General features: G+C 36.4%; 1 protein-coding gene across 1 annotated transcript; it reads left to right on the forward strand.

Annotated features, from left to right (window-relative positions):
- The first annotated feature begins 59 nt into the window (after window positions 1–59).
- On the forward strand, window positions 60–25,766 carry LOC128216197 (protocadherin Fat 4-like). The gene is made up of 19 exons (XM_052922769.1): window positions 60–105; window positions 827–1,065; window positions 5,248–5,470; window positions 6,044–6,231; window positions 7,177–7,306; window positions 8,969–9,184; window positions 9,461–9,598; window positions 10,053–10,210; window positions 11,316–11,430; window positions 13,229–13,459; window positions 16,074–20,124; window positions 20,376–20,483; window positions 21,043–21,369; window positions 21,523–21,563; window positions 21,707–21,756; window positions 21,883–21,994; window positions 22,325–22,581; window positions 24,384–24,618; window positions 24,772–25,766. The coding sequence occupies exons 1-19, from the start codon at window positions 60–62 to the stop codon at window positions 25,764–25,766; spliced, it is 7,860 nt and encodes a 2,619-aa protein (XP_052778729.1).
- Window positions 25,767–27,165: the final 1,399 nt, after the last annotated feature.

The following is a 27,165-nucleotide window of genomic DNA, read 5'->3' on the forward strand; positions in this document are numbered from 1 at the left end:
CAAAATTAGATGGACGAAGTAGATGTTTGATTTCTATTTTTTTATTTAAAAAATCGAAGATGAATTATATATTGTTTTTCTTCTTGATGCTGATTCCATACAAAGGTAAGTGTCTCATTTGTAATTAAAAATAAGTTTTAATGATTATTTAATATGTGTTAAAAGATATTACAAACATAAAGACTTATTGAACATTATTTAAAGACGTAACAAAAATAAAAACGTAATGAACATAAAAACGCAACAAATCTAAATATCTAACAAATATAAAGACGTTACGTAACAAACGTAAAGACGTAACGTAACAAAAAAAGTAACGTAACAAATATAAAGACGTAACGTAACAAATAAAAAGACGTAACAGGCATGAAGACGTACTGTAGAAAACATAAAGTCTTAGACATCAATAAATATAATTACGTAACATAAAGACGTAAAACATAATGCTAAGGACGTAACAAACGTAAAGACGTAACAAACATACATGCTTAATAAACATGAACACTCAATAAGCATACACGGTCGTAATAAATGTCTTCTTGAATATTTTTGTCTGAATATTATATGACCAAACACATTGGAATTGAAGCGAAATAGTATGTAACTAAGGAACTACTCATTTCAAAGAAAAACAGCACTGTTTAACATAGCAACAACAACAACAACAACAACAACAACAAACACATTAGAATTGAAGCGAAATAGTAAGTAACTAAGAAACTACTCATTCCAAAGAAAAACAGCACTGTTTTAACATAACAACAACAACAACAACACCGACGACGACGACAACAACAACAATAACTGTCTGATTTACATTATGTAGCGGCGTCACCGGTGTGCAAGGAGTTATACAGTTACATCGAGATTCCGGAAAACATCCCCGTTGGGACTCTCGTGAAGACACTGGAGTGTGGGAGACAGTACACCGACTCCACGGGCCTAAACTACGCCATCGGTCAAGGCAACATGCACGGGAAATTCTGGGTCAACTCAACGAACGACGTCGGTCAAGTTTACGTGTTCCAGAGCATCAGTTTTGAATCCCGCACGGACCATTTTCACGTACGTTTGCCGGTATATGTTTTTACAGTCGAAACCCGTTGGCTCGATATGGTTTGGCTCGAATTCCTCGTTGGCTCGAAATGGATTCCAAGGACCGATTCTCTTGTACTCTTTATAACCATTCCCGCTTGGCTCGATATGCGCGAGGCTCGAAGTATTTTGGCCGGTCCCTGCGATATCGAGCCAGCGGGTTTCGACTGTAATTTGTTAAACACAAAGCCTGTATTTTTCACAAGTGTTCCAAATCTAACGCATTTTGTTAAATAAGAGTTATCGAATCGCATACATGTTTTTTTTCTGTACTCGTGAAGCCATTCGGAGCTCCTGGGCCATTTTTATCGAAAACAATCTCGGATGTATATGGACGGTTTACATACTCAGAAATTGGTATGTTTAAGTCCGCTGCAAATAAATCATGTGCGTGAAGTTAGCCACGGTGCTAGCACCGAATCGCCGGAATTTTACCAAAGCAAATATATGAAAATAAGCCCCGAGTTATACAACTATTTATAGCTGTAATACTTTAAAATGAGAAAGGGGACCACTGAAACCTATACCACAGTGTTGCCTAGGCATTGCCCATGGTCATGGCATAGCAGTGTTCCCCTTTCTATTTTAAAGGCATTAAGCCTTTTTTTAATGAATTGGTTAACGGATCCGCCGCCCAATTATTTCGAAAACTCCAAAAAAAAAAAAAAAAAAAAAAAATATATATTTTTTTTTTTTCATTTTTTTGGTATTTTTTTCTTTATATATTGAAAAAAGTAAATCAGCTGTGTTTTTTTTGTCCACATGAAATGATGTAAAACCTGTTGCCTGTTCCTTTGCAACATAAGGATGCAGTTTTAAAAGTTGTTTTCAAAATAGCGGCCTCAATTGAGCTGAGATCATTAAAAAAAAAAAAATTCTCATTTTCAACATACCATCTGCATTTTAACTAAAAAAATTTTTTGTATAACTGACATCAAGGCTGATACATCTGTATCAATGGTAACAAATCACATATAAACCAAAGTAATTGATAAAATATATTGTCCTGTGTTTGTCCCAGGGGGGGGGGGGGGGGCTTTAATTGTTAAACAAATTATATGGAGACTACTATTCAGGTCATCAAAATCTAGGGTAACTTAAATTTTGTTATAGCTGCAGAGAAATATCTTAACTTCAAAGAATTCATTACTGCATATAAAGTCATTTTTATTATTTACATTTCCATATTCCATTTAATAAATAATTGAGTCAGTGAAATTTGTTACATTGTGCTTTTTCTGTTGAGAAGAAGTAGTGTCCAGCAATAAGGAGACACAGGCATATTCATTGTAATGTTGATTTGTGGAAAAAGTGTTGAAAATAGGATACTCTCGCAGTCAGGATGTGCTTCAAAAAACATCAAAAAAAAGTGACAGTAAAACTGAAAGTTTGTAATAATATTGACTTAAAGCTGCACTCTCACAGATATACCATTTTTACAACTTTTTTTATTTTTTGTCTTGGAAAAAGCAATTTTTTGCATTAATATCTGCAAACCAATGATATATGATTGCTGACAAAAATCAGATCGTAGATTTTCATATTTCCGTTCCAAAAATAATGTTTTATGGCTTAAACCGTTACTAACGGTTTAGAAAAAATCCATAAAACATCAGTTTTTGAAGAGAAATATAAAATTCTGCGATCTAATATTTTGTCAGTAGTCTTATGTAACTGGTTTCCATGGGTTTTCGCAAATATTGGCTCGTTCCAAGACAAAAAAAAATGAAAAAAAATGTCAAAACATTATTTTAAGGTGGAAGTGTATAAAATGCTTATTTAATGATTACATTAATTTGAATTTGAAATTGGTAGGAGAGAAAATTGAACTATAAAGCCAAACATATGTGTATGACAAAGTGAGCATTTGAGCATATCAATATTCATTATAATATTGAGGCATTAAAGACATATGCATTGTGTTGCATAGAAATCAAAACATACTTAAGCATTTCAAATGTCATTCATATGTATCTATGAACATATCTTTCCTGTTTGTTGTTATTTTGATCTTTTGGTTTTGGGTTTCGCCACAAACGCTATGAAAAATACATGTACATGTATTGTAAAAAAATTAGAATGAGTATGAAAACCTTCTTTTCTTTTTTTTTCGCACCACCCGTCCAACATTTTTCCAAAAAAATCCGTTAACCAATTAATAAAAAAATGGCCTTATACCACTATGAATTGTTGGAATTATCCGCCTTAATGTTCAAAGTTCAACAGCCTGCGTTAAATAGCAGATCACTGTCCTATGCCATATCCTACTAAACTACACTCTGGTATAGGAGGGATTTCTAATCAGCCAATATGCTAAAATAGATTTACTGATTATCACAGTCCATAGCACCTGTAACAGGTAGTACGAACTTTGTACAACCTGGCCTCTGTTTAACATAGATTTGCACTGGAATGGGTATGGACTTGGAGCCTTTATCTCTTAAAAAACAACACTCTGTTATAACACAAAATAAATATTTTTTCATACCTTTCCCTTAACCTAAAACACAAATTTAAGCGCAAAGTGTAAATATGTGCGCGTGGTCAAGAGGATTTCACAGTCGCTAATTTAATGAAAGTGCTGATAGCGCTGTATGAACAGGGTTTTATACGGGTTTTCTCCATTATGATTCACGATCATGTGTGTATTAATAAGGTGCTGATATGTTACACAGTGAATCTAAGAGTCCCCGTGTAAACCAACCACAGGGGCCGTCCCATGTTTATTGAAGCATGGTGGTAATTGTGATGGTGTTCATGGGCCATAGGCAATGCCTAGGCAACACTGTGGTATAAGGTTTCAGTGGTCCCGCTTTGGTAAAATTCCTGTGATTCGGTGCTAGCAGCGTGACTGCGGTGATATCACCGCGGTGCTGCGGTGTTGCGGTGCTAACTTCACGCACATATTAAGTAAATCGCGTAGTAAATTTATTAAGCAGTTAATCTTAATGACTTAAAACTCTTGAGAATCTTAATTATGTTTGCAATAATACACTTCACCGGCAATCAATTTAAACTTAGATCAATAAATACAGGCTTAAACACTAAATTTAATTAATAATATAATTTAAAAAAATACGAACTGTTTCTACTGATGTACCTGCAAACATCCGAGGTTGTTTTCGATAAAAATGGCCGAGGAGATCTGAATGTCGTGAAGCGTCAAAGTTAAGCCCGCTATAATGACGCTTTAAATATCTTTTATAACGCATTGGACAAGAGCTTCATCTAGTTGTATAAATAATTATACTTGCTGAAATCGTGAGTAAAACAATTATTCCCTTATCAAAATAGTCAAATATACCAGACACCATAGACTACATAGAACTAATCTGCAGGCCCAGATTTCTCGAAACTTCTTAAGCTTAACAGGTTTAAGTAGCCAATTTCAAATAGTCAAAATACCTACTTAAATAAATTTTGATTAGCGAAAAATGGTTTATTGTGATTATCATATAGATAATTCCTGACTGAAGTATAAAAACTCTTACAGAAGTAAATTTTATGCAAATTATTGAAAAAACAAAAATAGTGAGATTAGCTTAATCCTGTTATAAGGGATTTAAGAAGTTTTGAGAAATTGGGGCCAGATTAATACAAAACAACAAAAAATAGGAGTATAGGCTTGTTATTGGCAGCAAATATCGAACATTTCAATTTCAACGTAGGTGTATAGTAGATTATTCTGGATGGAAGTCAACGCCTCCGTCCCAGGTAGTTGTCATAATCCGGAAAACTGTCATGGAAACGTTCACCCGAAAGACGTCACGTGACTCGGTAACGTAAGACCAGAAATAGTATGTTCCTACTTCCCTGAATTATAGTTCAACTTTCTGTGAGGAAAATAACTCTAAACTATTTTTTCTAATAATTGACCTAAAAAACAAAACATATAAGGGGCGAGGGGATGGGCTACGACATTCTCCAAAATATTGTCTCTTGTTGTAAAAGTCAAAACCTCGAATGGCGCAAACACGCCGCCGACACCTTATATACTACCCCTACACGAGAACCCCGTACCTTCCCGCCAATATTCATTCGCCAGTCGACAACTTACTCACAAGCGGACGACAATTCACCAATTTTGAAACGGAAATAATTATATACAAGTATCTATAATTTGCACATGGAGCTTAATGTTTTCTATTTCAGCTTTCAATCGAAGTTTCGGAATTCTACCAGAACGAGCACAAGTCAACGACTTACGTGCTAGACATCCAGGTAACGGGGGTCAACGATTACGCGCCCTTGTTCCTTTTCTCACCGTACACAGTCTACGTTAACGAGGACAAACGCCCCGGGTCCGTCATCTCAAACCCGATACCGTACGACTTCGATAAAGGCGCCGACGGAGTAACGACGTCAATTATCATAGGTAACTATTTGAGAAGCTGCTTAACTTGGATCATCGCTATTTTTTTACAATTTACAAATAAGCATTCTATTTTCTAGAAATTATCTAGGTCACCATATGAAAACAATAATCACCAACAACCCTACAATATATAACACAAACACTGAAAAAACACGTATTTCAAATGTTTTTATGCACCAGTCCATTGTAACCACGGCCCCCAGGTCCGGAGGTATACCGGGGATAGCCGGGGAAATGGGCCGTGTTTTTACCTTCCTGTTGGCCCCGCAGTGCCGGGTGAATGCGGTGGTTTTGTCTTCGCAAAAAACTCAGCGGGGAATGGGCCTTACCTAGGGTCCTTGGGGTGTGGGGGCATTTGGCGGGGATTTTACCAGCAAATCGTCCCCGCAGGTCTGGGGTCTTACTCGAGCTTGGCTGGACCGAAAGTCAAAGTCCCTGCTATTCCCCGGACCTGGGCGGCCGTGGTTACAATTGACTGGTGCATTACCACTTATAATGAGCCGTCTCGGTTTCCAGATGGATAAGCATAATTCATGACAAACTTAAAATCTGCAAACGTAACAAATGTTTCAGATGGTGATGATGCGCTATTTTACATGGATCCGCGGACGGCGCGCGTTTATCTCCGTGACTGGCTGGATTACGAACGTCAGCAGGATTACGTCGTTACAATTCAAGTAACGGACGACGGCCTGCCTACCAGGCGTTCATCAACCACACTTCTCTATATCAACGTCAAGGACGTTAACGATAATCCTCCGGTATGTGTATAGTCAGTTTACTGAAGAATATATTTTTAAAGTGACACTCTTATTTAAAATAAATACATACACATGTACAACAAACATCAATTTTGACTGATAAATCTTTAACTACATACTAAATAATGCATTTATGGAAAATATTTATAACTGATATTAACATGATTGTAACCATGTATTTAATAGAATAAAGCTCAAAGATATTAAATGATTGGTGAATGCTAAAAGATTTACCGTGGTCTACTATCATCTCATAAGAAATACCGTGTTTTATGCTCATATTTTTTCAAATTAAACTCGGTATCCTTTATAACAAAACACATTGTTTCCGACATTTATTCATCCTCTTGGAATATTAATACAATAGTATTGTTTTTGGCAAATCTTATTTGGGAGTAAGAGTGCATCTTTAAAAGTCTTGCATGTTGAACTTTGCATTTATTGATACCTGTTGGTGCATCTGTAAGGTAGGGCGTACGTAAACCGGTTAAAGGCACACAATATAAGTTGATGTAAAAAAATGCTACATTTTTATGTTTAACTCACTTGGCTCTTATGATCAAACAATAAAACCCATAAGATATGCAGAGATTAACACACATTAGCCTATGCATGTGTAAGTTATTAAGTTATTATTCTCAATAATAGCTACGTGGCAACAAAAAGGCGCAAAATTATCGCTAATATTATTTTTTTTTATCAATCTATAGTATGAATAATAAGGCTTTAACGCATTTGTTTGGAAATAAAGAAAAAAAAAATAATAACACAAAAATATAAATTATAAGGTTCAAAGGTGTTTGTTAGATACGATCGCTTCTAAGAGATCACCATAATTGTTTTAAACTTATTCGATGTTGTTGTAATTGAAAATATGTTCTAAATCTCCACTTATCTGTATGTCTGTACGTCTTGTTTGCTAGACCGTTTTACGTCTAAATTAAGGTATGCGATGAAACCTACGCAACGGAAACGTTCGATGAACGTAAGGACGCTGGTTCTGTCATCAGATACGTTAAATGTGATGACGCCGACTCCGGAAACAACGGAAGACTGTCGTACACAATCATGGAAGGTATGGTTTAGATTCTGTTCTGATCGGAAAAATATTTCTAGAATCTCTTTCTATATACAGTCGAAACGCGCTATGTCGAACTTTGTTATCGCGATGTGCGGGTTATTTTCATAATTGTTTCGATTTCATCGAATTTTCCGGTTATCTCGAAGTATTTCCCGCGGTCCCAACGACATGGACAAAGCGAGTTTTGACTGTATTATATTGTTTTTAAATGAAATTATGTTCGTTTTCAATTTAAATACAAACTATATGTAGAGTTTTTAAAACTCAAACAACAGCAACACATTTTGTTTACTCTATACGCGTGTATCCTACATGTACCCTCAAAAATGGTGGAAACGACTGAACTACCTACAGTGTGTGTATACCACGTGACAAATTGCGTCATAAATGCTACGTCGGAAGGCAACATTTTGCTTCGAATGAAGACTTTAAACACAGTGTGTGTATACCACGTGGTGAATTGCGTCATAAATGCTACGTCGGAAGGCAATATTTTGCTTGGAATGAAGACTTTAAACACAGTGTGTGTATACCACGTGGTGAATTGCGTCATAAATGCTACGTCGGAAGGCAACATTTTGCTTCGAATGAAGACTTTAAACACAGTGTGTGTATACCACGTGGTGAATTGCGTCATAAATGCTACGTCGGAAGGCAACATTTTGCTTCGAATGAAGACTTTAAACACAGTATGTGTATACCACGTGGTGAATTGCGTCATAAATGCTACGTCGGAAGGCAATATTTTGCTTCGAATGAAGACTATAAACTAAAATAACTTTCATATTTCTTTACCATTTCAAATGAAACATAGTGCAGTCTACGCCGCTTACGGTGCCCCGCATTCGGTCTTTTACCCGAGTTTGATTAAGGGTTTGGTTTCTTAAAACACTTCGACAAATTTTCCACAATACGGCCGTCTGATGAAGCACTGTCAAAACATTTTTTGGAAACAGGTTAAGCGGCATAGACTTTCCTTTGTTATCCCCCGCCGAATCGAAGATTTCGGGAGGGGGATATTGTTTTGGCGTTGTCCGTCCTTCCGTCCGTCCGTCCGTCCGTCCGTCTGTCCAGAACCATATCTTCGTAAGCATTGATCAGAAAATGTTCAAACTTGGTCAGAATGTCCCCCTTGATCAAATCTCGACCACTTGTAAAAGTGGATCACATGGGGTCAAAAACTAGGTCACTGGCTCAAATCTTAGAAAAATCTTTGGAACAAACTAGAGGCATTATTCATGGTAAAATATACATGAAACATAATCAAAATGTTTTCCTTGATGAACTCTTGGACGTATATTTTAAAACTGGGTCACATATGATCGAAAATTAGGTCACTAGGTCAAATCTTAAAAAAATATTGTCAGGAACCATATCATGGTAATAATTGGTCAGATTATGTTTAAACTTGGTCAGGATGTACCCCTTTATGAAATATGGACCGCTTGTTTCATTTGAAACGGTGTAGTAAAAGAGAAGTTATCTTTGATTTTACCCGAGTTTTAAGCAAAATGTTGCCTTCCGACGTAGCATATATGACGTAATTTATCACGTGGTATACACACACTGCTACTGGTATATTGGACATTGCGTGACAAGGGCTGTAAAACAATTTCGATACATTTTTAACACATTTGTAACGGTCCATTTTTTCAGGAGACTACACTAAGTTCCGCATGCAGGGCCCATACTTGGCCTTAGAAAAGCCAATCGACGTAGATCGGGAACCAAACATTTGGCCCGTGTCAGTTGTGGTACAGGACCGAGGCGATCCGAGACTGTCCGCCATTGTGGACATCGTCATATACGTAGAAGGGGTAGATGATAATGCCCCTGTTTGGTCACAGCCAGAGAACGGGCATTACGTCGTCGGTAGGACAAAATGGCAATCAATTTATTCCCTCGATCTAATTGTCTATTTATTGAGTATTTAAGCATTTATTAAGCTTGATTAAAGTGTTGGTTTCGGTAACCCGAGCCAACCCTTCCTAAATATCAAATGTAGACTTGAAATGCACTGCCCATATACAGGGTAGGACCGGAGGTGTTTTAAATTGGAATTCTATATCTCTATTAAGTACACCATAATCGGCAAAATAAACTTAAAACCAAGTGTTAAATCAAGTGTTGCTGGTTCATTCGTTTCAGACGTGGAGGAGCACTCGCCCATCGGTAAGCACGTGGTTCGCGTTTCTGCTGATGACGTCGACAGTGACGAAAAAGACTCGGTCATCACTTACTACATCGACGACTACACCAGAATATTTACGATCAAAGCTATGACAGGTGAGCATTATTTTGAATCTGCAGTTTGAGTTAATGTGAGAAATATGTGATACTATTGTTCTCAAAATTACTTAGCGAAAGGTTTTCACACAGTGAGTTGGATAGACTAAAGGCAAAACACTCTACAACCAGGTTTCATGGCATATTGTACACGAGACACGGGCAAACACGATATTTTAGCTCGCCAACCAATAAGTGCACTGTTGTAATGCATTTCGGTAACTAAATACAATGTTATTTTCACTGATGTTATTTCCAAAATGCCAATCGTGATAATATTGCTTTTGTGATCACTCGGTTAAACAAGCTTCGACCATACAAAGCAATTTAACAAGTATTCTCTTTGTATTTGAGGCCACTTCGAAGAACATTTTCTGGGATATGTGAAAACCATGAAAACGTTAGTATTTAAAGTGATTTTTGGTTAAAACAAACTCATATCCATCTCCCTCAGGTGACATCTACCTACGTGAGTCTGTGGACCGTGAACAAGGCTCGGTTCACATACTTCCGGTATCCGCCGTCTCCTATAACAACCCCGCCAACAGAATCACCACACAAGTAATCATCAACATCGTGGACATCAACGACAACACGCCAACGTTTGAAAAGGTTTCCGTCATTTAATTGATTTAGAAATATTTTATGTGATTTGCAATATCAACATTTTACGCATATTTGTCTACATCATTGCCTATCAGTTGTCTTGAAAAGATGTAGATCTAAGTCAAAACATATTGAACGATATTGGTTAGATGGCATGGAAGGCCAACTTGTGCATATATGTTAAACATAAAGTGACACTCTTATTCCAAATCAATACATACATGTGTATAACAAACATCAACTTTAACTGATAAACCTTTAACTTTTTACTAAATAATGCATTTATGGAAAATATTAAATACTGATAACAAGATTGTAATGCACCAGTCAATTGTAATCCCCCCCCCCCCCCCCCCAGGTCCGGGGGTATACCGGGGATAGCCGGGGAAATGGGTCGTATTTTTACATTTCAGGTGGCCCCGCAGTGCCGGGTGAATGCGGTGGTTTTGTATTCGCTTTAAATATAGCGGGGAATGGGCCTAACCTAGGGTCCCTGGGGTGCGGGGGCATTTGGCGGTGATTATACCATCTGTTCGTTCCCGCAGGGCGGGGATTTTAGCCGGGGTTTGCTGGACCGAAAGTCAAAGTCCCCGCTATTCCCTGGACCTGGGGGGCGTGGTTACAATTGACTGGTGCATAACCTTGTGCATGATATATGAATACGCACAAATATTAAATGATTGGTGAATGCTAAACGATTTACTGACATCTTCGATAGTCTCGTAAGGTAGAAAAACCGTGTTTTATGCAATTTCTTTGAACTTAAACTCATTATCCTTCATAAAACCCCATTGTTTTCGACATTTATTCATCCTTTTTGGAATTTTAAAACAATAATATTAAATAAACTGTGATAAACTTTATTTGGGAGTAATAGTGCATGATCAGACCTTAACGGCAGTAAGAAGGATATCAAAAAGGCAAGATGGGGCACTTGCTGGACTGCATATACCGTGTGTGTATATGTGTACATATATGTGTATAATACATAAAACGGTTTCGATTGATCTAGTCAGATAAACATTTGGGAAAAATTTTGATTAGTATTTAATACATGTAACAAATTGTATAAGATCTAGAAGCACATGTCTCGGTTATATTGTGTTTTCAGGACGTGTTCCAATTCTATGTGCCCGAGGATCTTCCCACCAAAAGTGAGATCGCCAATGTCACGGCCGTTGACCTGGATGACGGATCAAATGGAGAAATAACACATAGAATTATCGGTGAGATATCGAGAAGGTTATGTTTAGTTCTTTATGATTAAGAAGAAAACACTATTAGTTGGTACAATTTGGTTTCATAGTTGAGCTATGTAACTAGAGGTGTTTAAGGGTAAGGCCAGATAAAAAAGGGGCGTTGACCTCTTCGCACTTACCATTACAGGCAATAAATTGTCTTAATCAAAACAGACTGCTATTAGTGCTATCATACTTGTATTTATTATTTACCCATCATAAATCTACACGCAATACATATCGCAAACACGGTAGTCCGTATTCCACTCCAGTTGAATACGGCCGTATTCCACTCTTCAATTTAATTCATTTTATTCAAGTAAATAAAGGCCACCGGCCCAAAATACACAAAATGTACAAAAAAACAAACATAGTATAGTAGTTGCAACATACGATTTACACATTTATCACGTCTAACAGATGGTATTCATAGATTGTTAACTTCAATATTGTATTATCATTTTCGGTAGACATTAAAGAGAAGAAATCATTAAAATTATTACCAGATGAATACCAATTAAAAAGATATTGTCTACAAATAATATCGAATTCAGGAAATTGCAAGAATGCATGATATTCACAATCAATAACTGTCAAATTTTGATTCCGATGAAACAGTATATAATACAAAGTCTCTCATATTGTGGAGTATTTATATATCTTCCCAAGTTCCATATTCAGTTTATGGTTGGAGCAGCGAAACCTAGCAAACGCAATCTTATATTTTAATGGAATTTCCAGTTGTAGGTACCTTAATTTCTGTATTTAATAATGTTCTGTAATGTTTATAATGATGACACCTTGAGGACTCACTAATGCCATTATGCCAGTTTTGGACGAAACAGTCAATTAACCGTTGTCTAAAAGTATATATAAATTTATAGATCTATATTTCCTACATCTTGAGCAATCCAAATATCCAAAACCGTACGTGAATAACAAAGATTTAATATTGGATGCCCAACAATTTCGCCCGGCGTCATCTAACGATTTTAACATTTTGTAACAGTGTTTAGGATATCTATGATTAGACATAGTTAATAACTTACACCAGTATTTTATACAGTTAACAAAATAAGTAACACACAGAGGAAGACGTCCACATTCGCCCAGATGTATACATGTATTTGTAGTTCTTTTAACATACAAATGTCTCTTGCAGAATTTATTTTGAACTGTCTCTATGGTATCAATATATTTATATCCCCAAATCTGCGATCCAGAGCACAAAATTGGCTTAACCATGCTATCAAAAAGTAAAAATAATTCTTTTGTTGGAATGCTCGTAAATGTTTCTTAAAGCTATATATTAAAAAAATTGCCTTTTGTGCTTGTGCAGATAATTTATCATGTGCTGCACTCCACGATAATTGGGGAGTAAGTAGTAACCCCATGTATTTGTAGAAAGATACAGTATTTATTTGTGTACCATTAAAAAACATTTTCGTATTTTCTCTTGTGACGTCACGTCATCGTTGCGCGATGTTAAAATGACGTCATAAAGCAAAACGGTGCGTCGTTAAAATGATATTTATTATTAAACATGTGGCTTTTAAGTGATCTAAACAGTAATGTATACAATAAAAGGGTTATTAGTATTGCGTTTTGATCGCGTTTTGATCCGGAATGTCGTTTTCGACTCACGTGGATTTTTGCAGATTTTGATTTCACTCGGCTTGCGCCTGGTCAAAACGCACTACTAATAACCCTATTGTATTATTTATCCCGAAAAATCTCTTTTCCATTATGTTTTTATCGTGTGCATTCTGTACTCCAGCTGGTGGAGACACAGTTTCTCTTTTTGCCATGGACTCGAAAACTGGACGTATACAGTTAATGGGCACCTTTGACTACGAAATGAAGACTTCCCACATTCTTTACATGGAGGCCTCCGACAGGGGGAGGCCATCTCGATGGTCAACTTGTACAGTAATTGTGTCCATTCTTCCAATCAACGACTTTGAACCAATTTTCAAAGAGATGGGCGCAGTTAACATTCCAGAAGACACGGCTATTGGTATAAAACTACTTACTTGTATATCACTATGTTTATTAACTGCACATGCTCTGATGTTAGGGAAGTGCTTTGTTTTGTTCTTGATAATCCATTCATTAAATTCGGAAATTAGTTGTATCGGCAAATATTCCTATGGATGCTTATTACAGTCGAGCCCCGTTGGCTCGAACTCCCTTGGTTCGAATTCCTCGTTGGCTCGAACTAGATGTAGAGGGGCGATTTCTTTAAACTGATGATTAACAATCCCGCTTCGCTCGAATTTTACGACGCTCGAGGTATTTTCGCCGGTCCCTGGGATTTCGAGCGAACGGGGTTCGACTGTATGTACCTTTAGGCTTTACTTGTAGAACTTTTTATTGTTACGAGAATGAATACATGCTCAAACATTTCTACGTCTTGAGATATTGCGCTTTCTGACATCTCTAAATCTAGAGATATTGCCCTTTCTGACATCTCTAAATCTAGAGATATTGCGCTTTCTAACCTCTCTGAATCTAGAGATATTGCGCTTTCTGACATCTCTAAATCTAGAGATATTGCGCTTTCTAACCTGTCTAAATCTAGAGATATTGCGCTTTCTAACCTCTCTGAATATAGAAATATTGCGCTTTCTGACATCTCTAAATCTAGAGATATTGCCCTTTCTGACATCTCTAAATCTAGAGATATTGCGCTTTCTAACCTCTCTGAATCTAGAGATATTGCGCTTTCTGACATCTCTAAATCTAGAGATATTGCGCTTTCTAACCTGTCTAAATCTAGAGATATTGCGCTTTCTAACCTCTCTGAATATAGAAATATTGCGCTTTCTGACATCTCTAAATCTAGAGATATTGCGCTTTCTAACATCTCTGAATATAGAAATATTGCGCTTTCTGACATCTCTAAATCTAGAGAAATTGCGCTTTTTGAGATCTCTAAATCTAGAGATATTGCGCTTTCTGAAATCTCTAAATCTAGAGATATTGCGCTTTCTAACATCTCTAAATCTAGAGATATTGCGCTTTCTGACATCTCTAAATCTGGAGAAATTGCACTTTCTAAGAAATTTAACAACACTTTTAGGTACATTGATGACAATTTAAGTATGGATAATCCCTCATTTACGGATAATATCAAATTAATATACCCTTCAGAATTAAAACTTAATAAATCAAATGCGTCCGATCAAAATGCTTCGGTTTTAGATCTTCAACATGGAGTAACAGATGACAAATTGACCATCGAACTTATTGACAAGCGGGATGCATTTAGCTTTAAAATTGTAAATTTGATTGCGATGTTCTAATAATGTTAGTAATTATCTGATTCATTTCGTTTTTACATCTCAGAGACAGCATTTATATATTATTTTATTATATTTTCATTGTGTTTTCCTCCTCGTTTGTACAATGATACTTCCATTATTAGACTAAATGAAGACATACTTTTAAACCTTGTTAGGGTGAGCTACGTCTGATAGTTGGCTTTGAACGACTATCGTACCTCTTAAGAGCTAGCTCTGTTGCTCTCCGGCTTGATTCGTTCGTTTTCAGGTATCCGGTTTTGAGTACTTGAATTCATTTATGTATTGTTCAAGGTCAAGGTTCTAAGTCACAGACCGGGTCGAACTCGTATGGATAAAGGGAAAACAACTTGAAATTTATTTATCCCTTCATATGTTTTGTTGTTTTTTCGTTATTCTTCATTGTTTTCAAGTTGATGCATGCTCGGATGAGGCTTATTTGTTTTAATTTAGTAATTATTGACATCTTATGGAACCGGTTTGAGGTTATGGTAACGCTAACTATTTTATGCCCAAAGTAGACTCAAGTTCAGTGAACTCTTATTTTCACTGACCGCCCCAAGGCGGTTATCCCATCATTGAATGGTAACGCAATTTTGACGAGGACATGGTTTGTTTGTGGTGTTTGTGTTTGTGTATGGGATGTTAAAGCTGCACTCTCACAGATTCACTGTTTTGACAACTTTTTAAATTTATTGTTTGTCTTGTTTGCGCAAATATTTGAAAACCAGTGATATAAGACTGCTGACCAAAGATCAGAACGCAGTTTTTCATATTTATGTTCGAACATCAATGATTTATGGCTAAAGGCGTTACTAACGCGTTAAGAAAAATGCACTTAACCTAATAAAATATCATAAATATGAAAACCTGTGATCTGATTTTTGTCATCAGTCTTATATTACTGGTTTCCATGCATTTTTGCAAAATTGGCTCGTTCTAAGACGAAAAATAAAATAGTTGTCAAAACAGTTGTTCAATCTGTGAGAGTGCAGCTTTAATATGTTTGTGTCTATAGTTTATTGTTGCATGTGCCCATGTCTTGTTTATTTTTGAATTTTCGACTTCTGGGCTTGTTCCTGTATTTGTCATTGTATTATTCTACACGCTAAAATTCAAATTACCTTTCCGCGCTGAAAATTTCTTATACCACACCTTACTGAACATTAAAAAAGCAATGAATAAAATTCCAAAGCCCTATTATACCGTTGCTCACGTAATTTATTTACATAATCCATAATTACGACATAAGTTACGGCCTTTAACATATTTTTGCCATTACAAACTAACATGTGAATTAATCCTTTTCTATTTGATTGCGTTTTGTAGGAGAATCGGTTTTCAAAGTGGAAGCAACTGATGACGACCTCGGAGTAGATGGTGACCTGAGTTATCGAGTTGGGTCAAATAATGATAAATTCATAGTTGAATCTAGGACCGGGATAGTGAGACTTCTATCAACGTTAGATTGGGAAAATGAACCCGAGTTAAGTGTCTCTTTTGTAGCATCTGACAATTCAGAAACAAACCAAAGATCAAGCTCTCTCGTTGTCAACATAGCTGTTCAAGATAGAAATGATCATTGGCCAGTTTGCGAGAAAAACTTTTACGCTACAACTTTATCACCACCTTTGCAAAGTGGAGACATTGTCCTTGCTTTAAATTGTTCGGACGCTGATTCCCAAGCTTATGGGAAGTTGTATTACTATATCACTTCAGGCAACACCAACAACGATTTTTCTATGTCCTCTGATGGAAAACTTGTTGTCACTCGGAAACCTACATCAGCGGAATATCTTCTTGATATAAGGATCGTAGATAATGGTGGACCTGCTCTCGAAACTGACGTACAAGTTTCTATTAAAGTAGGAGGAACGCCAATCATAACGAATTTGCCAGGACAGATTACAATACTTGAGAATGCAACAATAGGAACACCAGTTTTCATTACAAAAGCCACTAGCGTGTCACAGTTAATTAACTATGCCATTGCGAAAGTGTCACCAAATGGGTTTGATTCTGACATACTTAAGCAAATGTTTAAGATGGATCCAATATCAGGCCAATTGTATTTATGGAAAAGTCTTGACAGAGAGAAAATCAGCAGTTATGAAGTTGTTGTTAGAGTGACAGAGGAAATAAGCGGCATTGTTGACCACGCTCTTTTGCACGTTTATGTTCAAGATGTGAATGATAATGTTCCGAGTTTTGAAAGAACGTTTCACAATGTATCTATTGTGGAAAATATTGAGCCAAACAAAAGTCTCCTAACAGTCACAGCTAATGATCTAGACGAGAATGAAAATTCAAAAATAACTTACGCAATACGGCCTGGCAATGGAGAAAATGTTTTCAGGATTGATGAACGCGGACAAATATTAACAAGATCTGCTATCGACCGAGAAATTGACGAATTTTTCACCTTAGTAATTACTGCAACCGACAATGGCAAAACTGTTCGTCATACGGGTACAACGACAGTTTTGATAACAGTTATTGATAAAGACGAGTATGCCCCTGAGTTTATAAACATTGGATCAAATTTGGAAATAAACTTAAAGGAAAACACACCTATAGGTGTAAAAATATTCGCAATGCAAGCAAGAGATTTAGATGCCCTTACTTATGTAAAGTATACCATCATTAACGATCAAGCGAATAACCACTTTGTAATCGATACTGAATCTGGAGATATATTTCTGGCCTCTTTTCTTGATCGTGAATCCCAGGACGTTCATGAAATTGTTGTAAAGGCAGAAAGCCAGGAGCAAGTTGTTTCAGGGACGGTCACAGTAACAGTCGAGGATATTAATGACAATGAACCGATGTTTTTAGCGAATGTGTACAAATTTGAAGCCGATGAAAATGCAAGAGAGGGCACATGGGTTGGAAATTTGGTCGTGACAGATGAAGACACCGGCGATAACGCCCTGATAGAAACTAGGATTATGAAAGGAAATATTGGTGGTGTATTTCAGCTGAGAAAAGTAAATGGAAGTCTTATTTCTCTGTATACGGTTGGTAAGCTAAGCGGTATGGTGATAAATGAATACTTGCTTGAACTCGAAGCAAAAGACAAGGGTGTTCCAGCACTCTCATCTAGAGCTTCTGTTATAGTTCAGATTGTACCGGAACACAAACTCCCTAAATTTGCAACGGATTTGGAAGTGATACATATCCCAGAAAATGTTCATTCTGGGCGATCAATATTTGATGCTGATGCTACTCTGCATGGTGCAATTGAAGGCCAAGGAAAAGACATAGTGTATTTCATTGTTGATGGAAATACAGATGAACATTTCACGATTCAAAGAGAACACGGTGAAATAACAATCGCGCAGAGATTTCACGAGATTTTCTCTAAGATATCTTATACTCTTCAGATTGAAGCTCGAAACATATACGATCCATCACTAAAAGACAAACAAACCCTGAAAATAGATATTGAAGATGTGAACGACCACTCTCCGGTTTTTGAAAAGGATAATTATGAGCTTACTCTTAAAGAAAAGACGCCAATAGGTTTTCAGATTATCGCTTTATCAGCAACAGATAAAGACAGAGACAATAACGCATACTTGGCATATACTCTCGAACAAAGTGAGGATGCGACCTTCTTCAAGATTGATCCTTTCACAGGAACCTTGAGTGTTAAAAGGGTTTTAAGCTACAGCGAGTCAACAAGCTACGTATTTAAAGCTGTTGTAACTGATCACGGGTCTCCTGCGAGAACAGGAACTACACGAGTTCAAATTGCTATAATTGACATAAATGATAATGCACCGAATTTCAACAAGGAAAGAACAACTTTACACGTGAAAGAAAATTTTGAAATCGGAAGAATTTTCCACAGAGTCAATGCCTATGACGATGATTTTGGAATAAATAGTGATATTATCTATAAAGTTGTCTCTGGTAACGAACAAGGTACATTCGCGGTTGATTCAGACACAGGAGAAGTTAAACTATCAAAAGAATTAGATAGGGAAACTGTTGATACATATACATTTGTTATAAACGGTGAAGATAAAGCTATACCATCCCTTACAGGATCTACAACATTGGATGTCGTCATTTCTGATGTCAATGACAATAAACCTATATTTTCACAGAAAGAATACTCAGCATCAGTTAACCGTTACGCCCAGCTAGAAACGTACGTATTATCAGTCTCTGCGCAGGACACGGATGCGAATAAAAATGCTTTAATCGATTACCAAATAGTTGATGGTCCGCCAGGAATATTTCAAATAGATCCGAACCATGGCCGTATATACACTTTTTCAGATCTATCACTTTTTGAAAACACCGTCCAATTAAAGGTAGAGGCTCGAGATAGAGGATTTCCAAGACTATCCAGTGCAGTTGACATATTTATCGAAATAAAGCCTCCACTAATCCCCGAAAGAACGGATTTTGAATTCGAGGTGTCCGAATACACCAATTTGAACACGTTTGTCGGGGAAATTTCTTTGCCAGGAACGTCTCATTACTCCATTATGGGTGGTAACTACAAAGAAAGCTTCAGAGTCAGTGAGCAAGACGGTAATGTTTTTGTTAGCGCTTTGTTAGATCGCGAGGAGTACTCGGATTATTTTCTGATTATAAGAGCTGTTTTAACTGCAAATCCAATTATTCAAAAGGACATCAATGTTCACATTAAAATAACGGATGAAAATGACAACCCGCCATATTTTGAAAATCCCTTAGTTCAAATACAAGTTCTGGAACATACACCTATCGGTTTCACAGTAGCATCATTCCGTGCTGTAGACAATGACTCTGGAAAAAACGCAGCTCTTACCTATGGAATCGTCGACTCGGAAGAATATGGTGCTCAAACCTTTTTTTCTATTGGAGAAAACGGTTCATTAATAGTGCAGTCTACATTGTCATACGAATCAATAGATTTCTTAAACTTTTCTATAGCTGCAGCGGATAGTGGTATATTCCCCAAAACGGGAACAACAAATGTACAGGTGACTGTTGTTGATGTGGTTATTAGTAGTGGGCCAGGAACTGTAAAGGAATCTTATATAATAAACTTTGAGATACCTGTGTTCGCTTACATTGGATATACTTTGGGATGCTTGAAGCCTAAGATGTTCCAAATCGTTGGTGATACAAAGAATGTTAGATACATAACAGATGACCAAGACGGACTATTTGACATTAACAGAGACACAGGTTGTATCAAGCTTACCAAGTTTGTAGAACTAAAGGAGGGAATGCACTTTCTCATGTGGGTTGCAGCAACAAGAATGTCTGGAGATAATCCCAAAGGAAGTATTGCATTAGTGAGGATAGATGTATTCAATCCAAATCAACACGTTGTGATAATTACGCATTCGGTTGGCGGTGATGTATTAGAAATGAACAGGTATAACATAGTTGTGTCAGATTTATTTTGAATTTATTAACATGCCATTAGGATACTCATGAATCAACTGAAATAAAAAAACAACAACCCTTTTTTCTCTTAGATTTCTTGGGCGTTGACATTGTTGCACCTAACCTTGCGCTCAAGAGCAGTCTCGATCAATCCGATTCTACTGTTTTCATACTTTGTCTGTATGCTATTAAAGAGTAACTCTTTATGATAGATAATTAGCTCAATAATTTTTATTTCAGGGATCTTCTATTAAATAAATTACAGAAAATATTTCCTCAATATGTTCCAAAGCTTTGGAAAATCGAAGATAGTGAAAACCTGATTAGAAGGAAACTATTGACAACGGGGTATGTATCGTTATTGGTTTTACTTCCATACATGCGTTGATTAAACCAAACCATTCTCATACACTCTTAGTGTTTTTTTTATTACAAACTAAGTGAATGATAACGATATATAAATACAGATGTATTTTGCGCCGTTGCGTGTCTCTCGGTGGTTGAGTGCAGAGGCGGTATTAATAAAACATCTTAATTCATTTCTTAAGTCAATTTCCTAAAAAAATCTTTGTCAAATTTAAAGAAAAGTATAAGTGTGTTTAACATAAAAGTATTATTTTAAATCAAATCAATGAAAATAAAGAACCATTGCTTTCATTGGCTAGTAGACGTACCATTGCCTTCGTGGGTTTATCTAAGTAGCATCGCTTTGAAGGTCTAGTCTACGTTCTATTGATTTGACTTAAGTTATGAAAGGCCCTGGAGTATTTGCTAGGCCTTAAGTCTTCTGCCTTTGAACAGGGTAATGGCAGAGTTTTACTCTAGTGGATTTGTCATCGTAGTTTCATTGTATAGAACACATCTTCACCTTCCCCCATTTCAGTATTTTACTATTATGTTCTTTCAGATCTAAATCCTACATTTACGTTCTAAGGGATAAAAGAACGAATTCTTTAGGCGGAATAGAAACTACGAAACATTTCGTACTTCAGGAAGAACTAATGCATGAACTGACAGATTCGGGAGGGGAGTTATCCCATGAACTGACAACGGAAGATTTTGATACGTTTCCTGTTAGTAAAGTAGAACCATACAGGGAGAACGATTCTTTGGCCAAAACCTGGCCTCAGACAGATGCGGGGAAGATGGTCCTAGGAATCGGCCTGGCGTTCATTGTGTTCGCTATTTTGATGGTTATTGTAATCCATGATATCAAGACCAAGAAACATTCAAGGTATAAGAAAAAGATAACTATTAAAGCAATTAACGACTTTCATATCTTGTGTTAAACAAAGTCAAGACAATCATGTCTAGGTTTTAACAACTCTTACAATGTGCATCAAAAACTAGTATAAATTAACATTGATCTAAATATTATTTTTTGCAGAAAAACATCTGTTCTTGAACCAAGTTCTACGTTGCAAGTTCGTAAGTACCTAATCAGCTGTTTCTTATTTACAAATCATGTATATATGTGTGTTTCTTATTCCCGAATGTTAGAATGTCGTATAATAACTGAAAGAAGACAAAACATCAACTCTTGAAATCATATTTATATTTTATTTTCGCAGCACCAAATTCTCCCCAAATCGATCCAAAGTACAACAATTTCAGAAGATCTGTAAGTTCTTTAACATATTATATGGATATACAACTACAAAAACAGCCAGTGTTGTATAAGTGAATTGTTTTAACCATCGTGTAATTTCTTATTTAAAGTGATAAAATGAAAATACTTGCATTACAGTCGTCTGCTGCGGATCTGCTGCCACTTATGAATGCACTAAAGATACTTAGCAATATGAGCGAGAAGGATAGGAACAAACTTATTGAACAAACACTCAAGTCCAAAAAATCAGGTAGGGTTGTTTTCCCTCCCTTGTAAGAAAAAAATAGGATAAAAACAATGTTCGATTAAGTCACACTCTTTCGTGTTCAACTAAATCATACACCCTCGCCCACCTAGTCTGTAACAAGATATAAAAAATAGTTATTATGTATGACCAATATTATGCATTCAGAATGCCATTACATGCTCAGTTAGGAAAATGTTTAAGCATAGCTTTGGCATATGCGTTTTTACTTTAATTAAATTATAATTTCAATGGCATTGATGTTCGTGCTTTTGACAACTAAAAGAGCCATGGTAATGGACACTAATTGAATTATCATTCCATTCTAATATCCAGATGAAGATAACAGAATGGCCAAGGCGACGTTTGCTTTGAATAAGATGAAAACAGTGCCAGATATAAACGTTTCACACATAGATGAGCTTAACCCGATACGAAAGATTTCGAACGAAGATGCTGAAGACAAATTTCGGTCTAATAAAGCGAAGGCAAAGAAGATCAATTTGAAACACAAGCAGCATGCTCGAACGATCTCAACACAGTCGGAGCCTTTAAGAGTTAGCCATTCCTCTTGCGTGATTCCGAACAAGAAGGTATAGCGGATTGCTGTACTTTTAAATGTTTTGAATGACGTCGTGCCCGCTGATTTTAAACATATACTCTAAACACTGGCACCGGATTTTCAAACTTAATCATTTTTTAAAAAAATCAAAATAAAATCTTATAATTCCTTACTAAAAATTATAATACCGAATATGTGAAAAAATATTGAAAAATATTTTTTTAGAAATATGCTTTTTGTACTGTATAATATAATATATATAATTTTTAGTAAGGAATTATAAGATTTTTTTTGATTTTTTTAAAAAATGATTGAGTTTAAAAATCCGGTGCCAGTGACTCTAAATCGTTAAACCAATGGAAATAATTATGTAAAAAAACGGACATCCATATGCACGTGGACGTAAATTAATTTTATAAATGTTTTTGCTGAACAGACTTGTTATTTATCGGACATAATTCTGTTAAGCGTTATACTGTCGAGTGTTTTATAAAGCAGTGCCTTATTTACATGTAATGGTCTCTGTTGTCTTTTAATGTGTACTGTGGAACCAATGTTTTTGGTGAGTTATGTGTTTGCTTTTCATTCATATTTAATCAAAGTTGCCGGACATGTGTCAATCCTGCTCTCTTACTCCACATGGCGAACATTGTTAAGTTACATGCAAAGGTTTGACGAATTTATACGAAGGTTTATTGTTAATAGGAATCCCAATTGAAATTGAGCCTCCAATTTGAACAGTAAAAATATAAATCAAGATTTCTTCCAGATGAAGTGAACAAATACCTAAAAACTTTAAGGATCATTTTATTGGGACATTTGACAATAAGTAATTAATTTGTTATTTAAGGGAGTCGCTTATGTTTTTTAATGCACTTTTTACGAAAAAGATTGATTTATTACGAGATAAAGTGTTGCAAATCACAAGGAGTGTCAAAACTAAGATATTAATGCCTGGAACCCTTCAACAAATGTTGATATTCGCTTAAATATTGGCTTTAGCTAGTAACGCATTTCAGCAAATTATTATAGCGTAATCGATTGGTTGATGGATGTCATCACGTGATGTTTCCAATGTATTCTGTATGCCGAGTGGCGAAGGCGTCATTTTTTTCTTAACTGTACCGGCATAGGTTCGCTCCCCTCTACAACCATATCTTTATGCTGTTTTTGTTTTATGCAATTTCGGTATCAAAGATTCAAATAATTATAAACGAGGTGTTTTCAGATGCATGACCGGGAAATAAAATTGAGCGAGTCCCTTTAAAACATAAATGTTGTTTGTATTTTCGTAAATTTTGACTTGCATAATCCAAGCCTAGCAAAGTTTACTTTTGATAAAAAAAAATAAGTTACAGTTTTCAAAAATACAAATTTTAATAACAGCTTCAGACGACCATAAGAAAAGTTTTTTTTCGCATTATTATTCTCTTTAACTCAACCCGAAAATGAAACCTAAAACACCGGTACTCAAACGTTATACATTATTTGCGTACAGTACAACTGAATTATAACTCAATGCATAGGTAATGGTATGGATTGAGAAGAGTATGCATATGATAAAAGTTTCATAAATTATGGCGGGGAAATATATTGAAGAAGGTATACTTCTATGACAAAGATTCATGGTGTTTAAGTTTCAGTAAATGAGTAATATTTGAGTTTGGGAAAAAACAGGGACATATGAAAAAATAGTGTTCACAATATTTGCCAAAAGTAAACGAAAGTACAAACGCCTGATTCTGCAGGAGCAAAACAGTAAGTAAATACGATAATGTATTATGTTATTATCCTTGCAAGCAATTAATATTTTACATCGTTTCTATTTAATAGCTAAGCGCCCCCACGCCAATATCCAATCACTTCAAATCACCACTACCAGACACAGAAAGCCTTTCAAGCATTGAACTGGACCCTACGGAAACTGGAGATGAGATTGCCTCGGAGGCGGAAAAGCATTCCATCACTGGACAACCGTATGCTTGTAATAACGCTCTTCCTAAACACGTCAATGGGCAGATCATTATCGGTGGGAAAGAGTATGACGGTGTTGGAAAAGATACAAAAAGTAATGCATTCATTTCCGTTTCATTTCACCACTCTTGATTACGCGTTAGACACCATATTTAACATATTACAAACAATGGAACAATTAAATTAAATATTTATTTGTTTTTCATTTTATCATGTTCACATATCATTGATTGCCTCTTTCTTTCAGCTGGTGGAAAATATTTGTACAACACAAGCACCGGCGAAAAGCTTCACGTTAATGATGATGTTCTTCGGAGAGCTATAGAACAAAGAAAAAGCGTGGTAGAAATTGAGCCACGAGAAGCGAGGAAAAGCACATTTAAACGACCAATATTGAAAAGAAAAACCAGCAGGTCACGATTTAGCACAACAACTATCTGGGAAATGAATGTTGACCAAGACCCCAAACTTCCTTGTGAAACGGAGAGTGAGAATGACAGTGTATTTGCAGAAACTGAAAGAGACGCTGGTTCTGCGCGAAAGAGAAGGGTTGGAATTATAGATCCCAAAGATAAAACTCAGGCTCTGACTGTGCACAGCCGTAGTCGAAACAATTCCGGTGTATCGGATGTTTCAGAAATACCATTGAGTGGTGATGTGGCTTCAAAACCAAACAGCCCAAAGCCGTTACCTCAGAAGAAGATTTCAGATGGGAGCAACGCAAGTGTCGGTCAAAATGGAACTTACAGCGACGATTTCGAAGAAGACAGTGACGACCAAAAAATAAGGAGAAAATCTAGTGCAAACGATAAATGGGACAGTATTTTGAAAACCACTGGTAAGGCGTCCGTTGAGAAAGATACGGACGAAACGATCGCTGATAAATGGTCAAAAGCCCAAAAGGTCGTTCGCTTTGTTAGACCTATTTACAAACCATTAAACCTTGAAAATGTTACTTGCAAGGTACCTAAGGGAAAGTCTGATCCAAAAGATTGTTTATCGAAGGATCCAGTTTATGCAGGATGGGCGAAATTGGTTGGGCGGCGAATGAAAGCAAAGGTCGTGAAGAAAAGGGACGGCGAAGCAAGGACGGTGACTGTGCGTGAAGGACGGTCTTTGCCCGCTAACCTTGCACAAATAACCAAGCCACTTGATGTATTTTCATACACTAAAACGGTATCTAAGCAAGCTCCACCCCATCAAAACAAGAGGTTTAGTATTGATATCCGTAACGCAGAGTAATTCAGTCACAGAATGACACTTCATGTTTACAAGACATTTATGTAGATCGCCAGCTATTTCTTAACCGTTAGAAATATAATCATAAACCGTCGCAGTTTTGACATCGTTGGATCCCCGTTAATTGATTGCTTTCTGTATCACCAAGAAGCTATTAGTCTGCTCACGGATTGCTGACGACGCATTCTTTCTAGAACCGTACTCCGTTCGCGGACTGAGAACGATGATGAAGTCTAAAAGCTATAAGCTTAGTCAGTTCTCGACGTGTGTACCGTGAGTTCCAACGATGTATTCTTCATAGAAGCTGACTCCGTGCGCGGATAGAGGACCTTGAGTTCCGACAATGAAGTCTTCCAATAAGCTAAGTCGGTTCATAACTTGTGTATCATGCGTTCCGACGATGCATTGTTCCTAGAAGCTTATTCAGTTAACGGCTTGTGTAACGTGAGTTCCGACGATGCAGTTTTTTCTAGACGCGTAGATAGAACATAGAGTTTTTATTTTACAATTTACATTAACAATGGACATATACTGGACGTTTCATTCAAAGTGGTTTAATATGTATTTTCTATTTAGACGTTGCGCGTTTGTATTAGTCTGAATAAACGCCTATTCTGTTTTGTTGTGTTCATATTTTGTTCAAAATCGGAAATATAGAAACAGATTCACAGAAGCATGAAACATTGATATGCGCTCAAGTTTTCTTCCGTTATTCACACTGTAAACCAAATATATGCAGCATATCTGAAACGTCTAGTTTTGTTCAAAATGTCAACCATACTATATTTAGAATTCAATCGATCCAGCAGTCAACTATTTACGGAATTACCACAAAGAAGATTTCCAGGACTAAAATACACATGTACATTCAAACTGTCAAGGTTTATATATTTCAAGTTTAAACATGCAAAGTTTATGCATCTAGATAAGTGGAAATCAATGTATCACCGTGATAAGATGACAAATTCTACAGTTATCCTAAAATTTAACCATGAACTTGGTTAAAGGCACAGTGATCAAGGCCAAACGTACCAATAAAGGAACACCGCTAAAAGACAACAAGAAATACATACTATAAAAAAAATCGTCAATGATAAAAACTGGGAGAACTGCCTTGGTAAGGTCTATTCAGCCATTTTTCCCGATCTCTATATTAAAATCGAGTTACAAAACTGTACACACAACCCTTATCCAACTCGATAAACTGACCACATACAACTTTCCACAGTCCTTGACTTACCCAACTCGATAAACTGGCGTCATACAACTCGATAAACTGGCGTCATACAACTGTCAACAGTCCTTGACTTATCCAACTCGATAGACTTGCGTCATACAACTGTCCACAGTCCTTGACTTATCCAACTCGATAAACTGGCGTCATACAACTGTCCACAGTCCT

This window comes from Mya arenaria, chromosome 14, assembly GCF_026914265.1.
Source record: "Mya arenaria isolate MELC-2E11 chromosome 14, ASM2691426v1".
Classification (NCBI taxonomy): Eukaryota; Metazoa; Mollusca; class Bivalvia; order Myida; family Myidae; genus Mya; species Mya arenaria.

What these genes read in the sequence shown, in the direction of transcription:
- LOC128216197 (XM_052922769.1), top strand. Translation starts at nt 60, where the DNA reads ATGAATTATATATTGTTTTTCTTCTTGATGCTGATTCCATACAAAG. An exon ending in TCCAGAAGACACGGCTATTG is followed by an intron (nt 13,460 to 16,073) that starts GTATAAAACTAC and finishes TGCGTTTTGTAG; the next exon opens with GAGAATCGGTTTTCAAAGTG. An exon ending in ACAACAATTTCAGAAGATCT is followed by an intron (nt 21,757 to 21,882) that starts GTAAGTTCTTTA and finishes CTTGCATTACAG; the next exon opens with TCGTCTGCTGCGGATCTGCT.